General features: G+C 32.8%; 4 protein-coding genes across 4 annotated transcripts; 3 read left to right on the plus strand and 1 right to left on the minus strand.

Moving 5' to 3' along the window:
• The first annotated feature begins 417 nt into the window (after positions 1-417).
• Positions 418-3,165, plus strand: LOC115720994 (uncharacterized). The gene is made up of 2 exons (XM_030650217.2): positions 418-2,629; positions 2,752-3,165. The coding sequence occupies exons 1-2, from the start codon at positions 2,216-2,218 to the stop codon at positions 3,163-3,165; spliced, it is 828 nt and encodes a 275-aa protein (XP_030506077.2). The 5' UTR covers positions 418-2,215.
• LOC133030155 (uncharacterized) lies at positions 3,071-5,424 on the plus strand. The gene is made up of 3 exons (XM_061102404.1): positions 3,071-4,001; positions 4,100-4,226; positions 4,370-5,424. Exons 1-3 carry the CDS (start codon positions 3,829-3,831, stop codon positions 4,886-4,888), a joined length of 819 nt encoding a protein of 272 aa, XP_060958387.1. The 5' UTR covers positions 3,071-3,828; the 3' UTR covers positions 4,889-5,424.
• A 168-nt stretch (positions 5,425-5,592) lies between these two features.
• Positions 5,593-6,404, minus strand: LOC133030156 (uncharacterized). The gene is made up of 2 exons (XM_061102406.1): positions 6,255-6,404; positions 5,593-6,159 (listed from the first exon to the last, which is right to left on the minus strand). Exons 1-2 carry the CDS (start codon positions 6,387-6,389, stop codon positions 5,731-5,733), a joined length of 564 nt encoding a protein of 187 aa, XP_060958389.1. The 5' UTR covers positions 6,390-6,404; the 3' UTR covers positions 5,593-5,730.
• Positions 6,405-15,383: 8,979 nt separating this feature from the next.
• On the plus strand, positions 15,384-17,559 carry LOC115700639 (transmembrane emp24 domain-containing protein p24delta9). Its single transcript, XM_030628251.2, has 4 exons — positions 15,384-15,800; positions 15,916-16,125; positions 17,049-17,125; positions 17,249-17,559. The coding sequence occupies exons 1-4, from the start codon at positions 15,594-15,596 to the stop codon at positions 17,391-17,393; spliced, it is 639 nt and encodes a 212-aa protein (XP_030484111.1). The 5' UTR covers positions 15,384-15,593; the 3' UTR covers positions 17,394-17,559.
• The last annotated feature ends 3,922 nt before the right edge of the window (positions 17,560-21,481 follow it).

Here is a 21,481-nt window from a genome sequence, read left to right on the forward strand (position 1 = left end):
CAACTTAGATATTTAATTTTCAAATTAATTAAATGTATTAAATTCAAGAAATAAATAATTAAGTGTAGAGAAGGCTTAATTATTAATCTCTAGTTTAATACTAGGAAAAATATACTTAAAATAAATTGTACCAAAATTAATTATTTAAATAATTAATTTCACAATTTATAATATTTTCCTATTTTAATATTAGAAATAATAAGTAGTCTAGAGATTACTATCTAGAAAATATCTTATTTGACTAAGTATCTTTTCCACAAAATTAGAAAAAATATCTAATTTAAGTTGTATTAAAAAAAAAACTTAAATATTTTCAAATTTAAATTTAATTAAATATCAAAAATTAAGTTGTAACCACTTAATTTGAAAATATTCCATTTTAAGTTAATATTCGAAAAGATATCAACTTAAAAAATAGAAATTTTTACATGAAAAATCCATTTTACACACTTTATTACAAAATTACCATCACACGCCTATTACTACATTTCTACTTACAAAGTTATTTTTATTACACATTTACCACTTACTCATCATACCATGCATACACGTGTGCTCTCCCCATGCATCATCAATCAAATCATACTCTCTTCCCTCTCTTTTTTCATTTTCTTTTCATTTCATTTTCGATTCTTCATTTCTGTTTTCTAAGTTCATTTGAATTCAAGTAACCTCCATTAACCACCCATAATTTATCACGTTTTTCCCTCTTCTTTTTGGTTCATCCACGAATTTTCAACTTCCTCTTAGCCCACGATTTAGCAACTGTTTTTCCCTCTCTGTTTCAGTTTTTTTCAATCTTATTTATAGGATGGCAATCACTCGTTCATCTTCATCCCCTTCTCCAGTTCTCAAAAAGAAATCAAAAATGGGCAAGAAATCGTTGGCCAACAAATCCAAGGGTAAACGCCCAATCATTGAAGATTTTGATTCTGATTTTGAAGCTCCAATGCCCAAGCGTGTGAGACCCCATTCTTCGAAGAAAACGAAGCTCAACTTGGAGGAGCACACGGTTCCAGAAATTTCTGGGAAAAAATTTCAAAAATCTATTACACATGCTGAAGATCGGACTCAGGTTGGTTTTTAGTTTTATTTTCGTTTCCCCCTTTCCTTCATTTATACTTTACCCAGATTTTGGCGTTTTTATGTTCATTATGCTTTGTGTAATTTTAGGGTTTCATTTGCGCATTTTGTTTCATGTTTTAAAATTTTTTAGCTATTTATTGTTGGTTTTGAACATTTCATTTGATTCTGGTCTGGGTGTTGTTATTTAATTTGGTTTTGTTTTCTTTATTTTCAGTGTTTTTTTGTGCTTACAGGTTATGTGTGTTGTTTTCGTTTTTAGTGTTTTTAATCAGTCGTCTGTAGTTTCTTTTCAGTTTTTTAATAGTTTGTTAATGGTATGTTTTGATGTGTTTTCGATTTTCATTAGGTTTAGTTGTTTGCTGTTATATTTTAGATTTCAAAACGATTTTCAAATCTTTGCTCTATATTTTTCTATAGTTGTATATGTTTTGTAGTTTGTTTGTTGTTTTAATATAGTTTTATTGTTCTTTTTATACTGCATTTTTCGATTTCCTTTAGGGTTAGTTGTTTACTGTTTTTTTTATGTTTCCAAACGATTTCAGGTCTTTACTGTTTTTGTCTGTGTAGTTGTTTGTCATTGACAGTTTGTTTTAGTTTGTTTGTAGTTGTATTACAGTTTTTATACTGTTTCATTTAGGATTTATAATTTATTTTGGCCTTTTTCGTTATGTTGCAGGTTTGGGACTGTAAATTTAGTCCTTCTGATTTTTACAGATCTAAGTGTGTTTGCACCAGTGTTTATTCTGTGATAGATAATATTAAGAACACTTTATCTGTTAATTTGCTTTCTTTGTTTCGTCAAACTCAGTTTGGGCATTTTCTGGATATGCCTGAGTTTGTTTTTCATCCGCAAGTCGTACATAGTTTATTACTAAGGGAAGTTTTACAGCCCAATCCTAAAGAGTTTTGGGCTAAGGTTGCTGGCCGTTGCATACGGTTTAGTGCCGAAGAATTTTATTTGATTTCTGGTTTAGATTGTTTCGGTGATTGCAACAAGTTGTTATTTTAACAGGAAACAAATCAATTGGTAGAAACATGTTTCCGTGGTGTAAAAACTATTGACCACAAAGCCATCGAGGATGCTTTTTTGGGTAGTCGGTGGTGTTTGGATGAGTCTATTGGTTTGAAAATGGCTGTTTTGTATTTCATTCAGTGTTTTCTTCTTAGCAATACTCCTGACAAAGAAGTGTCTAGGTTTGTTCTAGATGTAGTTGATAGCGGTCGGTGGGATGAGTATTGTTGGGGTAGGGAATCATTTGAATTGACAATTGACTCATTCAAAGGTAGGATCGAGCATGGGATCATTATGAAAAATAGAAAGGCAGAGAAGGGAGGCCAATATGATGGCTGGTATAGGGCATTGGGATGTCCTTGGGTTTTCACGGTTTGGTTTTATGAATGCTGTCCTGCAATGGTGAACTCTTTCTATAAGAGAGTTTTATCTTCTATTCCCAGGATTCTGAACTGGAGCAACACCATCGTCACCAAAAATCCAACCCTTCGAGACTTGAAGGGCAAGATTTTTGATTTACCTTTGGAGAAGGTAATTTACAGTTTCTTTACTGTTTTTTTACTGTTTCTTTTCAGTTTTATTTATGTTGTTATTTTTTGGTTTTTCCAATTGTTTTAATTTTTTTTCATATTATGTTTGATTATGCTGTTCAGTTGAAGATAAAAAACATGCGTCCTACTGATGAAGAGAGGCAGCAGCTTCAACTTGACGGTTTATTTCTCGATGAATCTATTGATGAACGTGGTGTAGCGAAGCAATCCTTCGAGGGTGGGTCATCTTCAAAGAAGTCTGATTCAGCAGATATTGATTGGATGAAATCTAAGCTGGAGATGCTCATTTCGAATCAATCATCATTGGCCGAGGACTTCATTTCATGGAGGTGTTTTGTTGATTTTAATTTCAAATCCGTAATGACTGTAATTAAGGATATCCAAGAGAAGGTTAATGCCATTCATTGTCGTCCTTCTGATGAGGTATTTATTCTTATTTTATTGTTTAGGTTTTTTTATATTTTTTTTTGTATAGTTTCTTTACTGTTTTATTTAAGTTTCATTTATGTTGGTTGATACAGGGAAAGTCATCGGATGAATTAGTAACTCAAGATTCTGATGATGATGCTGATGATGATGATGATGATGATGATGCCAAGGATGATGAGAAGCAATTGCCTGATCCAGAAAATATTGATTCCGACTCCGACGATGGTGGTGAGTTGGTTAAAGTTGGTGGGGATGCTGATGATGCTGACAAGGCTGTTACTGTTGTTCCTTCTGCTGATGTGAATCCATCTGAGGATGTTGGAGGGAGTGATAAAAATGTTAAGGATGTTGAGAAGCCGAAGGGCGATGAGTCTCGATTGAAGGGGGACGATTTCTTTGATGGGTTGAGCCAGCTTGAAATAGATGATGATCAAGTTGTGTTGGCTGGCTTGGAGGCTGTTGCTAAAATCCATGTAAGTTTACTTTTAATTGTTTTCAAAAAAAACTAGGTTTCTTTTTGGTTGCTCATTAGTTTCTAGTATGTTTTGCAACTGTTTTAATGCATTCTTTATTTTTTAGGTCCCCGCACCCAATCCAGATGTTGTTGGTGAAAAGTCAGATGCCCTTCATACTGATGAAGAAACTGAGGACACTGTCTCTGATACACCTCTGTTGGATAAGAGGAAGCGTGCTCCGGCCTTGAAATCTCCATTTGTTGATTTCGGGTCTGCTGATGTCGGGAGCACTCCAATGGAGCTTATGTCCTCAGGTTCTCAATCAGCTGGGGATGATAGGGATTTCAAAATGGTGACTTATGTGAAGGGCCTTTATGCTCTTAATGATGCTTTTGCTGATCCCGTATCTACCGAGATTGAGGCAAAATTTGACGCTTGGATTGGTGAAGGATTGCTTAAACATCCTAGGTGACTGTTTTTATTAAATCTGTTTTTGTATTATGTTTTTTTTTTTCAGTTTTATTCCTGTTTTAATGCTATTTTTTGCTGTTTTTTTGTTGTTGTAGGCATTATAATTGTTATGAAGACGGCGCAAAGAAATTTACCCCGGGTTTTAGGCTAGGTGTTGATTATGTTGAGGATAAAACTTGGTTTTACCATTTGGCCACATGCGACATGTTTATGAACGACTCGGTAAAGTTTCCAATTTATATTGTAGTTATGGTAGTTTGTTTTCAGTTGCTTTATAAATGTTTTTTAGTTTTGATACTGCATTTCAGTTTTTTTACAGTTGTTCAACCTTTTCATTTGTGTTTCTGTGTTGTTTTTTTTCTCAGCATATGAACACCATATTCTATTACCTTCGGAAAAAAGGTAAGTATTCTTCCGCTGTGACGTTGAATTTCGCAACTACTGATTGTCTTTTTGATGATTCCATCCAAGCATTGTACCACAAATTTAACAAGGCCAAGTCAATGAAGACTAAGATGTCACACATTCACGCTGCCCACCCAATTGCGCATTACATCCGAGGTATGCGCATTCCCTGTTCCAAGCCTTGGTATGAAGCCGATCATGTGCTTTTCATCATCAATTTAAGAAGGGAAAGTCATTGGGTTTTTGGGCGTCTTGACTTGAACGAAGGGACGTTGTTTCTGTACAATTCTTTGAGGACCGCGAAGATGAATGCCGCAGCTAGGAATGCGATGAAGGCTTATTCCGTGTTGCTGCCTTTGTTTTTCGATTTACTTGGGTTCTGGAAGAATAGAGCACAAGCTCCTGCCTCAGTTTCTGACCCTACAGCTCCATTCAGAATCATGGAGCTTAGTGGTCTTGCGTCTCAGCAGAAGAAGTGAGTGTTTTTTTTAAGTTTCTTTTATGTTGTTTTTTAGTTTCTAAACTGTTTACTTTTTCTCTCTGTTTTTTTATAGTGATTGCGGGGCATATGTTGCTGCCTTTGCTGAATTCTTTATCCACGGAAAGGATGTCCCTGCAGACTTTGACATCGAAGTTTATCGTACCCGACTTGCTTCACTTTTCTTCTCGTACGGACAAAGGAAAATTGACGAAAGTATTGACAGCGAGGATGAGAAGCAAACCAAGTCTTCTAAGGCATATAAATTGAAGAAATAGGATCTTTTAATTTGGTGGCTCTTTTCTGTTATTTGTTGAATCTATTTCCAGACAATTTTTAGTGTTGTTGTTTCAATGTAGGTATTATATTTGATTTTATACTATGTACCTGGTTTAAAACTTTTAGGATATTTGACATTTACTCCTTATAATATCTTTATTGTATAGGTTTGTATTTCCCAAAGTTGTTTGTTTTTTTTAATTGTTCAAGTTCTTATATACGGTCGCACAACTATGGAGAAACTATTAACCAACTGAATACAAACTATGTTTTCATTTTTCCTAAATTGTGCTATGAATGTATTTTTATTCTTCGTATTCCTTTTCCCTTTATTCAAGTTATGTTTTATCAATTATTGACTGACTGCCTTTAAAACTGTAAAGAAGAAGTCATTCCGGTACTTAATATTTTACAAAGGGTCGCAACTGTAACAAAACGATTTTGAAACTATTAAAAAACTGTTTCAAATTTCATAAAAATGAAATCCCATGTATTTAGAACATCACAGATCAACCTGTTTGAATTTGCACACAAAATTAAACAATTCAAATATTTCATATGTATCTATTTTATTGCTTGATTGTTGCATGTCTTTCGATTGTGTCCGTGTTTTCCACATTTGCCGCACCTGTTATGTTTTTTTGTATCCCATTCAGATAAAAACTTTCGTTTCCTTGGTCTTCCAGATCTTATTTTTTGGTTTGGTGGTAGAACAATGATATCTTTTATATTTTGTGGCACATCCCAAGTTGTGTGATTGTGTACCGGATATGTTGAGCCGCTGTATGTTTCAAGCCATGTTCGCGTGGTGTAATAACCCGAACAGTAGTTGTAAACATTCAAGTTCATCTCTTTTATAACAACAAACGCATGAGCACACGGTAACTCATCAAGTTGGAATCTGTTGCAACTGCATGTTTTCTCCTTGAGGTTGATGACCCATGATCTGGTTAGTTCAATGACTTCGAACATGGTCTCGTTTATTGGTTTTACCTGCGGATTAAGTGTAAAACTGTTAATATGTATAACAACGAAAAACAAACTATAAAGAAACTATAATGCAACTAAAATATTAAACATGTCATTACATTTTCTGTCAATGATTCCACAAAGTTGTCGACTAATTTCTTTTCTGCTGTAGGTGTTAAAAATGTTGTTGTTTTCTGTGCTTTTTTCCTGTTTGTGTATGTCCATTGTTGAATCAATGCTCTCAATGACTCCATCAGTGTTGTGATTGGTAGCTCTCTGTTGCCAATTTCTTTGCATTTAGAGATTCGGCAATGTTTGAAGTCATAGTTGAATACTGTTGTTTTTGCGGTGGTATCTTGACCATTTGTGGTATCCAACTTGTTGTAAATATGGTCTTACACGGATGTCCAAGCTGTCCAACTCGCTCATATGGTATTCAAATTTCCTCTCTGTGTATGCTCTGGCTGCAGCGAAGAATGGTTTATCCAGCTTGCTTGCATTCTTCTTGAAGGTTGCTTTTAGGTTGCTTAACAGGTGGTATACACAATAGCAATGTGTGATTTCTGGAAATACTTGACAAGCTGCCTTACTTATGCTCTCATGTCTATCTGAGATCAAGCACTGTTCCTCTCTAATCTCATATGTTTCTCTCACTTTTGTGAAAAACCATTGCCATGAGTTGTTGTTTTCTGAATCCACAACAGAAAAAGCTAGTGGAAAAATGTGCCCATTTGCATCCTGTGTACAAGCAGAGAGCAGTGTACCTCCATATGTTGATTTAAGGAAAGTTCCGTCAACAACTATTATAGGTTTGCATTTCTTCCATCCTTTTATTGATGCATCCAGTGCGACAAACAAGTACTTGAAGCTGTTGTCATCCTCTGTTTCCATGTGCACTATTGTTCCGGGATTAGTTTTTTGCAACATGTGCAAAAAACCGGGCAACAACCTGTATGATTCGTTCGCTTTTCCTCGTAATTCTTCTTGCGCGTGCTCTTTGCTTCTCCATGCTTTCATGTAGTTCATTCTGACCCCATACTTGTGTTTCATTTCTCCTCTGATGTCTTGTGGCGTTTGAGTTGTTTTTATGTTGGTGAACCGTGGCTTGATGTAGTTTCCAATCAATTTCGTTGTAGCTTGTCTCTTGTCGGCAAATCTGATGTTTAGATCACAAGTGTGTATCATCTTTCTGTCGTACTTTCGAATGATGAATGACTTTGTTGGCCCGTTTCTGGATGCTGTTAGTGCCCACTTGCATTTTGGATCCAAACAACAAATCTTGTATGTTCTTGCACATGATTTTTTAACTGTGAATTGGAAGTTGTTCCTAATTGCATAGAAACCAAGCACACTCTGCAGTGTTTCTTTGTCTTTGTATATTTGTGCTTCTTCTATTTCTGGATGATGCGGATCTGTGATTAGTAGTTCGTCATAATCTGTGATTTCGGTTCCTTTTTGTTGTTTTCCAGTTGCTCAACCATTTCCTCTGCCACAAGTTTTGCATAGTCCATGAAGTCAAAACTTTCTTCCCCAAATTCCGGTACTGTTGCTTCAATTATATGTTGTTGATTTGTTGAGTCTTCTGTTGTTGCTGCATTGTATTCGATTGGTTGCAAGGCGCTTCTATGTGTAATTAATGAATTGTCATTTCCAAAGAATGATGCATCGATGGTTGTTGTTGGGTTGTTGATGACATTCACACACATTGGGTATGTTGTGAAGTCGGGGTCTTTCAGTTTGAGTTGTATGTAGAAATGCAGGCTTTGATCATCCTTTATCCTCAATGGTTGGTATCCTTCCTTCACTTGATATTTCAGTTGCAAAACAGTGTTTTCTTGGTTGCACTCCAGGGCATCTTTGAGTTTCTGTTGCAAATCTTCATAGTTACAATTGGCAGAAATGTAGTGTCCACTGGCTTCATAATTTTCATAATTCATTCGATCATCGAATTGTCCATTGTAGAAGACTAGGAATGGAATGTCTTTCCTTTCCTGTGTTTTTGCAATGGTTATTAGTCCGAGCCAACGAATTTTAAAACTGGTTTGATTATGTTATGAAATAGAGTACAAACTTACTTCTATCTCTGTTCCTTTGTTCAAGCATTGTATTTCCTGTCCTGATTCCTGATTTTGCTATTTTTTGGTTGTTAATAAACTACAAAGAAACGAGAATAAAACTATTAAGAAACTTCATTTAAATTTTGGGAAACTAACCATTTCTCAAACTGTTCTGTCCTCTATCTTTTCCACAATAAATTCCTGCAACAACACAGGATGAAACTATTATTAAATGATTATGCAACTGTAAACCAACTTAAAAACCACAATTCTATCCCCAAAATTACATAGTTCTTACTCATTGTCATTTTTCATCATCTTTATTCGAATCAGAACGATTTACAACTATTATAAAACTAATTTGCTACCATTAACATAAATCTTACCTTGTATATATGCTAGCTCTTGGTACTTGTCATTTAACACTTCTTCATGATTTCTAAACCATTTTCAAACGATAATGCAACTGTAAGCCAACGCAAAAAAAATTAAAAAAAAGTTATTAGTATCCCTTGGTTCCTTAATCAGAATCAGTTCTTGTTTATTGGTTTTACCATATGAATTTCCTGTTGCACACCATTGAATCAACCAGAATGCAACTAAAAATACCGTGTATCATTGTTGAAAAAAAATTTCAGTTCATACCTTTTTTTTTGGATTTGAGGGGGAGCTCCAGATCTGTTCAATACAGATTTACATTGCTTCAATCTAAATTTTCGACGCTCGTTTGAGTGATATTGCACTATAAAAACCGAAATCAAATGTTGAATTTCAGTTTCTCCACGGTTGTCCTGCTCTTTTTTTTTAAAAATTTATGTTTAGATCGTTGGATTTGTTCGTTTCCTATTGAAATTCGACGGGATTTACAGTTGTTTTACGTTCGATCTGGTTTCATTCTGGTTGCGTGGTCGACTGCATCGATGGAGCTTCATTCATCCTCTCCGTTTGTGACGTGCGGCTGAAGGTAAGGGCAAGTGGTATTTTTGTAATATTTTCCTTTTGGGCTGTACAAATGTTCATTGGGCCGGCCCACAGTATTGTTGTAATATTTTTCCCTTTTTAGAATATTCCTGTTTTTTTCCCTAAAAAATATCTAAAATATTCCATTTTAAGTTAATATTCGAAAAGATATTAACTTAAAAAATATCTAAAGAATCTTAACAACAAATGCCTAAAATTCCTCAACTTAATTTTGAAATTTTAAATCCAAAAGATATTCAGATTTAAGTTGATTAGTTAGAGATAACTAAATATCAACTTAAATAGGAATATTTAATGAAAAATTTAAATTAAGCTTCAGAAAGAATCTAGATGGTTATGATTCTGTATTTAATTAAATACAAGAAAATACATATAGTTTAGCTTAGAATAAAAAATTCTTTAAACTATAATTTTCTTAAATTAATTTCAAAAATAAATGAAATTAATTATGTTGCTAATCAATTTTATTAGGTTAAACTAGTTTAATTTACCTAGTACAGTTATTCAAATCAGGCAAATGGGCCTTCACAATTGGGGTGGTTCATGTGAGGGGGTGCTGGGTTCAGTATGTCGTACCCACTACTATGGCTCCCAACTCTCACACAAGGCCCAAAATAGAGGAATTTAACCTTAAAATGAACAACTGTTATTAATTGAATAAGCCCAAAAACTAAATGGGCCTAAATAAAATCTATCAAGAACAATGATATTTTATTTAGCAACAACAACCTATATGCATCTATAATGAAATTAAACACATAGGCTCACACAGGCACACTTTGGATGGGTCCTATCATGTTGCTAGGTCATGCACAGATGAAAGAAGATTGTAAATATACCTGTTACAAATTATTTACTTGACCAAGGGAACCATCAGATCATTAGATCTGGCAAAAAGTAACCATGGCTATTTGCAATCAAGCAATAATAGGTTTTAAAAAACTTACAAACAAGCTAAAACACATACTCCTGCAACAAGGTTAGCTGGATAGTTGGATGTGGGATTTATTTAATTTTAAATAAATAATTTCGAAAAATTAAATAATTAAATAAAAAAAAATTTAAAAAAAATTCGAAATTTCAAAAAAAAATTAAATTTAAAATTAAACCTACAATTTTGAAAAATTAGGTTTCAACCAACCTAAATATCATTTCAAAATTTGCTAACTACTTTTAAAAATTAAATGTTATTTTATAAATAAAAATTAAATAAAAAATTAAAAAAGATAAATGAATATCTTTTTCAGATTTTAAATGTAATTTAAATAAATAAAATAACAAAATTTAAAAGTTAGCAAAATATCTTACATCTATTTAAAATTACATGATTATAGTTATCTTATTTTAAATTTAAATAAGGTCAAATTATTTAAAAAAAAAAATTAATTTAAAAATTTAAAATCTGACCTTAAATTTAAAAATAGGATAAGATATAATCAAATTTAAAAATAAGATAGATAATTAAGCAAAAAAGATAGATATTTACTATTTTTAAATTCAAATTACACTAATATCATGAATTAAATTTAAACAATATTAAATAAATTAATTATGATAATTAGAATTGAATTAGGAATAGTAAATGTATAAATAAAGAACTACACAAAAAATCGGAAGTTAATTCCATGAAAAAACATGAAAAAACAAAGAAAAACGAAAAAATTGCGAGCTGTACGGAAGCATACTGTCCATGGGCGCGCATGGGCTGGCTTGGGCGTGAAACCTAGGTGCAGGGGGCTGCTAGCATCCTCTTCGCGCGCACAGGTGGGATTCAGCTCAACCCCGATTTTTTCGAAACTTCAAAAAATCATAACTAATTCAAATTAAATCGAAATTGAGTTCTGTAAAAAAGTAACTTGCTTAATTTTTTCCATACTATCCAATAAAAATAATTCCAGAAACAGATATTCAATTTTTTTTTGCGAAAAAATTCACAAACATCAATCAATCATCAAATAACACTCAATACAACATGATACCATCCAAAACATCAAACAATCGTTTTAAAGTCCAAATTTCTTGCAAGCAAATCAATTACCATGGCTCTGATACCAGTTGTTGGAAATTATTTTACCAGGATCTTAGATCTACTCGTAAGTATGTTGATTAACACCCTAAATATGAACTTTCTAAAACGATGAAATAAACACATATAAAGTTAGGAAACCTTACATTGGGTGCAGGTGAATAATATGACTCCTTCCGTTCAGATATCTAGCCCTTGATTCCTTTCTGTAGCAGAGCATTATCAATATCTGAACCTGGATCTCTTTCTCTGATTCTTTAGTGCTGAAACTCCTTCTTGTTGAAAGTCTTTCTTCACGATTTTCCTCACTATGGTTGAGGTATCACTTGTTGTGTGTGGGCACTACTCTAACACTAAGGATTTCGAAATCTCAATGAGGAAGAGAAAGATGGAGTGGTCGGCCAAAGATAGGAAGAGAGAGAGGCTCAGTTTTTCTGAATGAAAAAGTAGAAAATTTAAGTGTAATTTTCCTGAAGCCTTCACTATCTATTTATAGCATTCCACTAGGGTTAGGTTTGAATTATTTGGCATTAAAATAATGAAAATATCAGTTTAAATTCCCTACAAAAGTGGCCGGCCATGCATAGTGGATTTGGGCCTCAATTTTTGCAATTTTGCAGTTTTATCTTTTCTGCATCTGATTTTCTCAAAAACGCCAATTTTCTAATTCAACCATTTAAATGCCAATTCTAACTATTTAATAACTATAAATAATTATTAAATAATATTGTCATTTATCATATTTATTAATTGAACCATACAAAGTATCATAATTAACAAATATGCCCCTAAAACTCTTTCTTTACAATTTCGCCCTTACTTAGTGAAAAATTCACAAATAGACATAGTCTAATTTGAGAATTATAATTGATTAATCAAAAGCAATTATATGAGTCTTACAAGCAATATTATCTCAACTAGTGCGGGGACCATGGGTCTATATAACCGAGCTTCCAATAAGTAGATCAAGAATTTATTACTAAAATTCACTAACTTATCAATTCTTCGTTGAATCCACGCATAGAACTTAGAATTGCACTCTCAGTATATAGAATGCTCTATATGTTCCACCATATAGACACATCATTAGTTATCCATTGTTATAATCCTAATTTGATCAATGATCCTCTATATGAATGATCTACACTGTAAAGGGATTAGATTACCGTTACACCCTACAATGTATTTAATCCTTAAAACACTTAGCCCCGTATAAATGATATTTCAACTTATGTGAAATGAGATCTCCACCATTTATTTTCTTTTGGTCAAGCTCGAAGGAGATCATCCTTTACTTACTATTCGCCAGATAGAAGCTATAGATTCTATGTTTATGTTAGCGCTCCCACTCAATTGCACTACCGTGTTCCCAAAATGTACGTATCACCCTGACCTAAAAGTAGGCTTAACTAACAAATCAAAGAACACGAATAGCCTCTTGAGATTGAACCTAATCATAACAGGATTAAGATCATTTGATCTAGGATCAACTAGGCGATATTGACTTGAATAGATATTACGGTAAGTTTAATAAATCTAAGTCAAAGTTCAATATCGGTCCCTTCCGATGCATACTCCATGCATCCAACCTGAACTTTACTTTAACCAATGCTCTGGAAAGAACATAGCATTTCTCCAAATGCAAGTAAAGTCTGTTGTAGATTATCATATCAGTAAAACCCTATGTCTGATAAATCTAGGAATCTTTATTCACATAGTCATGTTTACTTTCCAATGTGTTGACAGCACAATAAACAGGATCAAGTATGTGAAAAGGGTTTCAGATGAATTTATACATTATGTACATATAATCATGAAATAAATCATGTGAACCATGCAACATTAAATGTGATTTCTGATCTATATTAATAAGTAAATCTGATTATATTGAAATGAGTTTTATTTAGGGCATAAAACCCAACAGTGTACACTTAACCTCTTACTATTGGTTCTCAGGCACATCTTGTAATGATATATATCTTATTCTGAAACTATTAGTTTCTTCTAGACTAAGTCATCGACATAGCATTTTAGTATTAACATTAATGTAAAATACTTGCTTAAGAATAAGTAATCATTAAAGATACCATAAAACTTTTCATAAGGACTAGGGGTTTTGCCTGTGTCATTCGAATAGACTTTGCGAAATTCTCCTATCTTATCCTCAAAATGTTGATAAGTTAATTATATTCATATGAATGATTAGATTTACTTTCTTAGTTTTATTCTAAAGTTTCTATTCATTTGTAAGAAGAATCTTCTACAGATGAAGAAGATTCTTGGGTGTAAGTGTGAGAGTTGAAACACTTTGTGAGAACTTAACAGAGAATCTCGTCTCGACTGTATTGTACCTATTCTTGCTTAATAATTAAAAAAGATTTTCTGGTGTTCCAAAACTAGAGTAGAGCTATAGATCACATCAATCTATTGGACTTGAACCAATATATTTCTTGGTGTTGATTTTTTTATTTTCTGCAATTACTATTTTCTGGTTTTGTTTACTCTGTTTGCCCTTGTTTTCCCCGATCTCTGCTTAGTGTTTGTAAATTTTATCATTGCTAGTTCTTTGATTGTTAAAAGTTAAGTTGATTTGGCTCTTCACCACTAGTCGAAAATTTTCCCACATATAATAACCCAAAAAGAAGAAAGCATAGGTAGTGAATTTTTAATAGTTTGGACTGCTATCTAACAATCTGACTCTAACTCTACTTTTTGCTATGATATCCAACTTAGCATTAACAAACTGCCTAAGAGCATCTCCAATGGTAGAATTTTAGAAGATATTTGGTGAGGTGGATATTTTATGTGGCAAAATATTGATATGCTATACCATAGGAGAGAAAATGATGTCATTCTAGAAATTTACATTGATACTATGTTGTAGCAGTGATTAGGGGTGTTCAATAAAATTTACAAACCGCCCAACCCGAATAAACCGCCCAAACCAAACCGAATAAACCGACAAAAAATACAAGCCGAAATAATACAATGAAAATCCAAACCGCCCAATGAATATATTGGGTGGTTTACAAATTATTTTTAACCGCCTAATTAACCGAATAAACCGAATTAAACCGATTTATATATTTTTTTAATAAAAGTGTATATCTTATATTATATAAATTACATTTATTAGTTAAACAATTTTGTATTTAAAGTTTGGATATTTTAATTTTTAACTTAAAACTTAGATTTTATAGTTAATAAGTTTTAGTGTATTTGGATATTGAAGTTAAAGTTTAAAATTTATACCATATTATCACTTTTTTTTTTTTAATTATTTTATATATACTCAATTATATTTTTCTTATATGAAAGTTCTTAAAATTAATTTAAACTATAACATTTTTTAGCTTGAAATATAAATAATATATTTTTATTTTTTTAAATTTAATTACTTGAATTTTAGAAACTAACAATAACAATTATAAAAAAAAAAAAAGAACGGTTTGGATGGGTTAACCTGACCAAACCGACAAAATCATTAGGCGGATTGAACTTTTTCGAAATTTTCATTGAGCGGGTTACGATTAAATATTTACAACCCGATATTTATATTGGGTTAATAAAAATATGCTATAACCCGACCAAACCGACCGACGTACACCCCTAGCAGTGATGCTAATTCATTTGTTTAATAAAAAATTGAAGATAAAAAGTTATTATAGCTAAAAATTAGGATATATTAAATAATAGTGTGTGAGATCATAATTATAATATTTTTAAATAGTGCTATACATTGAAGTGTTTTTAGGAGTAAGAGTACAAAAAATAATGTGGAAGAAAAAGAAAATAAAATAGGGGAATTACCACATATATTATTTTTTAAACTTTTTTTTTTTTTTTCAAATTAAGGGTTTGGGTTTCTTGAGTGATTGCAGCGCTAGTTGCAGTAAGAGTTTATATACGATTTTTTGTTGCAATTTAGGTTGCATCGCTAGTTGCAATAGGAATTTCGATATAGAATTCCGTAAAAATACAAAAAAAAAAAAACTGTCTTGAAGTGTAAAAATAAAAAAACTCCAATAAAATTTTATATTTTTAAATAATGTATAAATTTTTAACATTCTTAAATAATGTTACTATTGGAGATGGTCTAATGTGCTAGAATAGAAATTAGAAATAAATAAGAATAAATATTATTGGCTTGAAAAAGAAAGAAGAAAAATGGGAAAAAGCATTACGTGTCTAATCAAATAAGATACAACCACGTGGCGAATTAAACTTTTATATCGGCGCAATTAGATGGCGAAGTTGGGTTTTAATTGGATACGGCCCAGAACGTGAATCTCTATCGTTCTTCTCTCAGATTTGTCTCCGAGAACAACGAGCAAACTCGAACCCCTTTTCTGGGTACGACTTGAGTCTCACCCTTTTTCTCCGCTTCAACAGAAATGACTCAATCAAGTCTCCTTTCCCTCCTTCTAATACTAGGGATTTTATTGTCTACATCCGAGGCTCTCCAATTCGAGCTCCAATCGGGTCATACCAAATGCATCGCCGAAGATATAAAGAGCAATTCCATGACCGTCGGCAAGTACAGCGTCGTAAACCCTAGCGAGGGCCATCCTTTACCAGATACACACAAGATCACCGTTCGGGTCTGTCCTTTTTTTTTTTTTTTTTATTCGGACCCTTGATTTCATTTCGATTTTGAGAACTGGGTCGTCCTTGGTTTTGCATGATTGTATTTAATTTTGTATTGCATTTGTATAGGTTACTTCGCAATATGGGAATAGCTATCATCATGCGGAGCACGTTACGACAGGGCAGTTCGCGTTTGTTGCGGCGGAGGCTGGAGATTACATGGCGTGCTTTTTTGCCCCCGATCACAACCCTCAAATTACCTTCAGCGTTGACTTTGATTGGAAGACTGGCGTTGCTGCTAAAGATTGGTCCAATGTGGCTAAGAAAGGCTCTGTTGATGTAAGGTTTTTTCTCATTTTTATTTTATCTTTTGGAATGAGTAAATTTGATTGATGCATTTAATAATTTAACTTTTATGATTTTTATTTTTGTACTCTGCGCTAATTGAAAATGGCTATTCACGATTTGTGTATTTTTGTTTATTCTTTTGGTGGTGGGAATTTACGGAGCTGAAGTTATATAAATTTGTTTAGGGGCTTACATTTTATCAAATTTACTTGCTGGCACTTGGGTTTATGAATTTTAGAATAAAAGAAAGATTGGCACTTGGGTTCTTTTCCAAATATTGGGTTACTGAGATTCGAAATTTTGATACCTCTGGGTTAAGTATGTACTTAGCTTATTAATTTGTTCAAGTTATCCCATTACTACTTCAATTAATGATTATTTGTTTGTTATTAATGTTATCCACCATTCAATATGGAGATAACCAGTAGTGGTAATGTTGTCCAACTTTTAACTTTAGTAGTTGGCACTTGATAGTCTTGATTGGTGAAGTTGCTGCAAAAGTCTTATCTGTTTTGCTTGAGCTAAGAACAGTGTTATATCGGAAAGCAATTGATGTAATCCTATCTCTTCTTGCACTTGTTTGCTTATTTATTTTGGGTAAATCTCTTCTTGAACTTTACTGACAAGGAAAGACTGCTAAAAACTACAATGGCCTTTTTGCTTGTGCAAAATTATGTATTTGTTCTTCCATTATGATGCTTGTGTTTATCGTTTTATTATAGCTCTGAAGGCAAAATTTCAGGAGAGCTTGTGTAGTACAAGATGTCTTGTAGCTAACTTCTTTCTTTTTTCTTTCACACGATTTGCTCTTATAAAATTGTTGTTGAAGCGTGGATTTTTGGTATGAATATATATTGCCTATTCTTTAGTTTCTTCTCAAGGAACTCATGCCTTTCTATGCTTTTGTATGCCAGGTAATGGAATTAGAGCTCAAGAAATTGTATGATACCGTCACTTCCATTCACGAGGAAATGTTTTATCTCCGTGAAAGGTAAGAGATTGTGTTCTTGTTAGGTTTTTAGCTTTTCGTTTTATTTCTTTTGTTTATTCGGGAGTAAGCAACATGTATAATTTCGTTACATTTCATCTTCAATTGTGGTTATTTTTGTTTCAGGGAAGAAGAAATGCAAGAGCTCAACAAAACAACAAACTCAAGGATGGCTTGGTTGGGTTTTCTCTCGCTTTTTGTTTGCTTGTCGGTGGCTGGTTTGCAATTGTGGCACTTGAAGACCTTTTTCGAGAAAAAGAAGCTTATCTAATGTTATCTTTTTTTTCCTTGTAAATTATTTCAGAAGCATTTAACTCCTGAAATAGATCAATTTTCAGATGACATTGTTAAGTTGGGAATTTCAATTACACTGCCGAAAGGTTATGTTGGTTATATGACTTTATACCATTCGAGTACGAAAGTTTGATTAGGCTCTACTAGCTATGATTTTAATTGGATTCTTTGCAATATTTAAAACTAGTCAACAACCACAGTTAGCAGTGCATATTAAAAAAAGGGAAAAAAACAAAAAAATACCAAAAAGGAAAAAAAATTACAAAAATACTTTGGGCCGGCCCATTAAACATTTATACAGTCCACATACAAATATTTACAAAAATACCACATGCACTAAGCCTTCAGCTGTACAGAGCGAACCATGAAGATGAAAATACGCGCTCGTTTCAAAACCGCAAAACAACCAAAATGAAACCAAAACGAGAAAAATACAACTATTAATTCTGGCAAAATCAACTGGAAAAAAATATCTGCAATGATCTAAACTGAAAATGACGAAAAAAAAAAATCAGAAAAACTGTGAAGAAACTGAAATTACACATTTGTTTTCTATTTTATTCGATCCAAATAAGTCCCCCTAATATCGAAATCTATATTCATGAAATGTAGATCTGTAACAAACAGATCTGGAGCTCCCACTAAATCCAAAACAATGTATGATGTGAAAAATTAAAAAAAAAACCTCATGAATAATACATCTACGTTATATACACTTGCATTTTGATTTATTTTTTGTTTTGGTTGCCTTATAGTTGCATTATCGTTTTATGATAGTTTATATATTATGCAAGAATTTAATTTGATGGGGACTAAGAAATAGTAGTTATACATAGTAAGTTTTGTGCAAATAGTTGCATATTAATTTTATAGTGAAATAACATATGCAAGTAGCAAAACTATAACAAAACTACAAAACAACTGTATGCAAGTGCAAATAGTTGCCTTATAGTTGCATTATCGTTTTATGATAGTTTATATATTATGCAAGATTTTAATTTGATGGGGACTAAGAAATAGTAGTTATACATAGTAAGTTTTGTGCAAATAGTTGCATATTAATTTTATAGTGAAATAACATATGCAAGTAGCAAAACTATAATAAAACTACAAAACAACTGTATGCAAGTGCAAATAGTTGCCTTATAGTTGCATTATCGTTTTATGATAGTTTATATATTATGCAAGAATTTAATTTGATGGGGACTAAGAAATAGTAGTTATACATAGTAAGTTTTGTGCAAATAGTTGCATATTAATTTTATAGTGAAATAACATATGCAAGTAGCAAAACTATAATAAAACTACAAAACAACTGTATACAAACTAAAATACAGGAAAAACTCTTTGAACATCAACATCCATGATAAATCTCATTGTTACCCATTGATGATATAAAAATGGGACTGACCAGGTTAATCTAATCTATTAGCTTTGCCACCTTTACTCATAAATCTTAATCATGTTTGTCCTAATACTTTTCTAATATTAATTTTATAACTCTACTCACGTCAATACTACTATAAGCATGAATTAGATCGTTTTCTTTTCAAATACATATAGAAGGTGTAAAATTTCAAATATGGGAGAAAACCAAAAAGAAACCGAAAACAAACCTCGGTTCGAACATCAGCACCAACATTAGCTTTTTTCCCAGAAACGTTGACAATGAAATCTCTGCATTATTTGTTGAGCAAACATACATAAGAAGCACAATGATTTCTATACTCTTTCTGGCTTTATTCTCTACACAGTCGCTCCATATGTTATCAAGGTCGGTTTCTTCGTAAGAATATATAAGAAACTAGCATTACAATTAAAAATTAAAAATAAAAAGAAAAGAAGAATTGTTATGTAAAAAAATTTAAAATTAAAAACTGAAATAAAATTAAAAATTAAAAATTAAAAATTAAAAACTGCAATAAAATTAAAAATAAAAAGAAAAGAAGAAAAAAAGAGAGTGAAATGATGGATTGATTGATAGAAGTCAATCCTAGACCTAAGCAACAATATATAAGAAACTAGCTTTACAATTAAAAATTAAAAAGAAAAAGAAAAGAAGAATTGTTATGGAAAAAAAATTAAAAATTAAAAACTGAAAATAAAATTAAAAATAAAAAATTAAAAACTGAAATAAAATTATAAATAAAAAATTAAAAACTGAAATAAAATTTAAAATAAAAAGAAAAGAAAAAAAAAAGAGTGAAATGATGGATTGATTGATAGAAAATGAAAAAAGAGAGGGAAAAGAGTATGATTTGATTGATGATGGATGGAATGATGACTAAGTGGTATTTGTGTAATAAAATCAACTTTGTAAGTAAAAATGTAGTCATAAGCGTGTGTGAGTAAATTTGTAATAAATTGTGTAAAATGGATTTTTCATGTAAAAATTTCTTAAAAAAAGGGGTTTTTTCTATTTTAGGTTAAAATTATTTAAAATAAATATTTATACCATCCTAAGGAAAAATAAATATTTATATTTTTACTAATTACAAAAATAATATTTATAAAGTTTTTTTATTACAAAAATACAATGGAGAGATAATCAAGTGTAAAAGGAGAAAGTGAGATCACATGTGAATAGGATAGGAGAGTGAGACTCACACGCGAGTGGGGAGAGTAAAATTTTCTACTGACGCGTCACAGTGTGGCAGTGACTTTGCGGTTGCCACATGACAGTTTGGACGAAGTGAGTTTGGGCGTTGTTGACCGAGGTTTTCGACAACCAATAAAATAATAAAAGATTAAAGAACTGTAAGAAATTAAGAGAAGGATTTTTACGTGGTTGGGGCGTTAATGAGCCTTAGTCCACGAGTCTGTATATTTATGAGTATTTAATACAGAGAATGTTCTTGGTGAGTATTTACTCTTCTTGCACTTATGCAACCCAAAATTCCCAACCCCCATTAATGAGCTTTGAGGGGGTATTTATAGTGTTTTTATGGGGTGATTCCCTGAATTATAGTACATGTATTTTTGTAACTATCAATAAAGTTGGGTATTCCCAATGAATATACCATGGGTAATGCATGGTCAAATCCCTAGGTGCAGTAGGGATTTTATGTGGATTGTCCTTAGTGCCTTTTGACTGATGTGATTCTTCACAGTGTAGCCGTCATTAGACTTAAGTGATCATAGCCTTGTAGGTGCAGATCGGGGGTTGTGTCGTCAGACTTTATTGCGTGTGGCAGTTCCAACACGCTTCCTCCCATGCGGCATTAAATGCGAGATGACTGCTCAGAGGAAGCCTGACATCTCCCAGAGGTGCTTTGATATCACTTAGGCCTCCGAGAGCATAGAGGACTTTGTATGCCTTCACCGGGAGGTAACTCCCGGATAACGCCTTTCTTTATAGGGACTTAGCCATTAATTTGAATGTTTAAGACCTTCGTGTCCACGTGTCCCTGTCTGGTTGGTCCACGTATATTAGGCAAAATCAGGGGCAACATTTACCCCCCAAGCCTTGTTTAATTGAAAAATGAACAAGGCTTGTTCAGATGCCTCCGGTTGGCTCCTCAGTTTCCTGGCACGTGCCTCGGGCGCGTGAAGGTGTAATTAATGATCGCCATTACTGCAGCGATTCACTTTTTGCAGGCGTCGATTCGTTTCACGTCCATTAATTGATACGGCGCATTAATGGGTGTCAGACGGACACTCAAGCGTTTCCACCGCCTTGATGACAAACCAATCTGGCCGTTGGATCTTGGGAATTTGAATCGTGTGCCTTGATTGGTAGGTGATCGTGCCTGTTCCACATGCACTTTCACCTATAAAAGCCACCATTCTTCCTTCATTTGGTTACTTTCAGCCTTTCACCAAATTGCTTCGAATTCAGAGAGAAAAAATCCCTCAAACTAGAAAACCTTCAAACACCAAAGGTTTCTTACTAACCTTCCTTCATTATTGTCAGTCAACACTTCACCGTCGATCAACAACAACCCCCAGTTCTAACACTTTATGTAAGTTTCTCGCATCCCTTACTTTACCGTTTGTGTTCATGGCATGCTTTACTGTTCATCTGTTTTTTCTGGGTTTAATGTTCAAAGTTTCTGGGAATTTTTC

Source organism: Cannabis sativa, chromosome 8 (genome assembly GCF_029168945.1).
Source record: "Cannabis sativa cultivar Pink pepper isolate KNU-18-1 chromosome 8, ASM2916894v1, whole genome shotgun sequence".
Lineage (NCBI taxonomy): Eukaryota > Viridiplantae > Streptophyta > Magnoliopsida > Rosales > Cannabaceae > Cannabis > Cannabis sativa.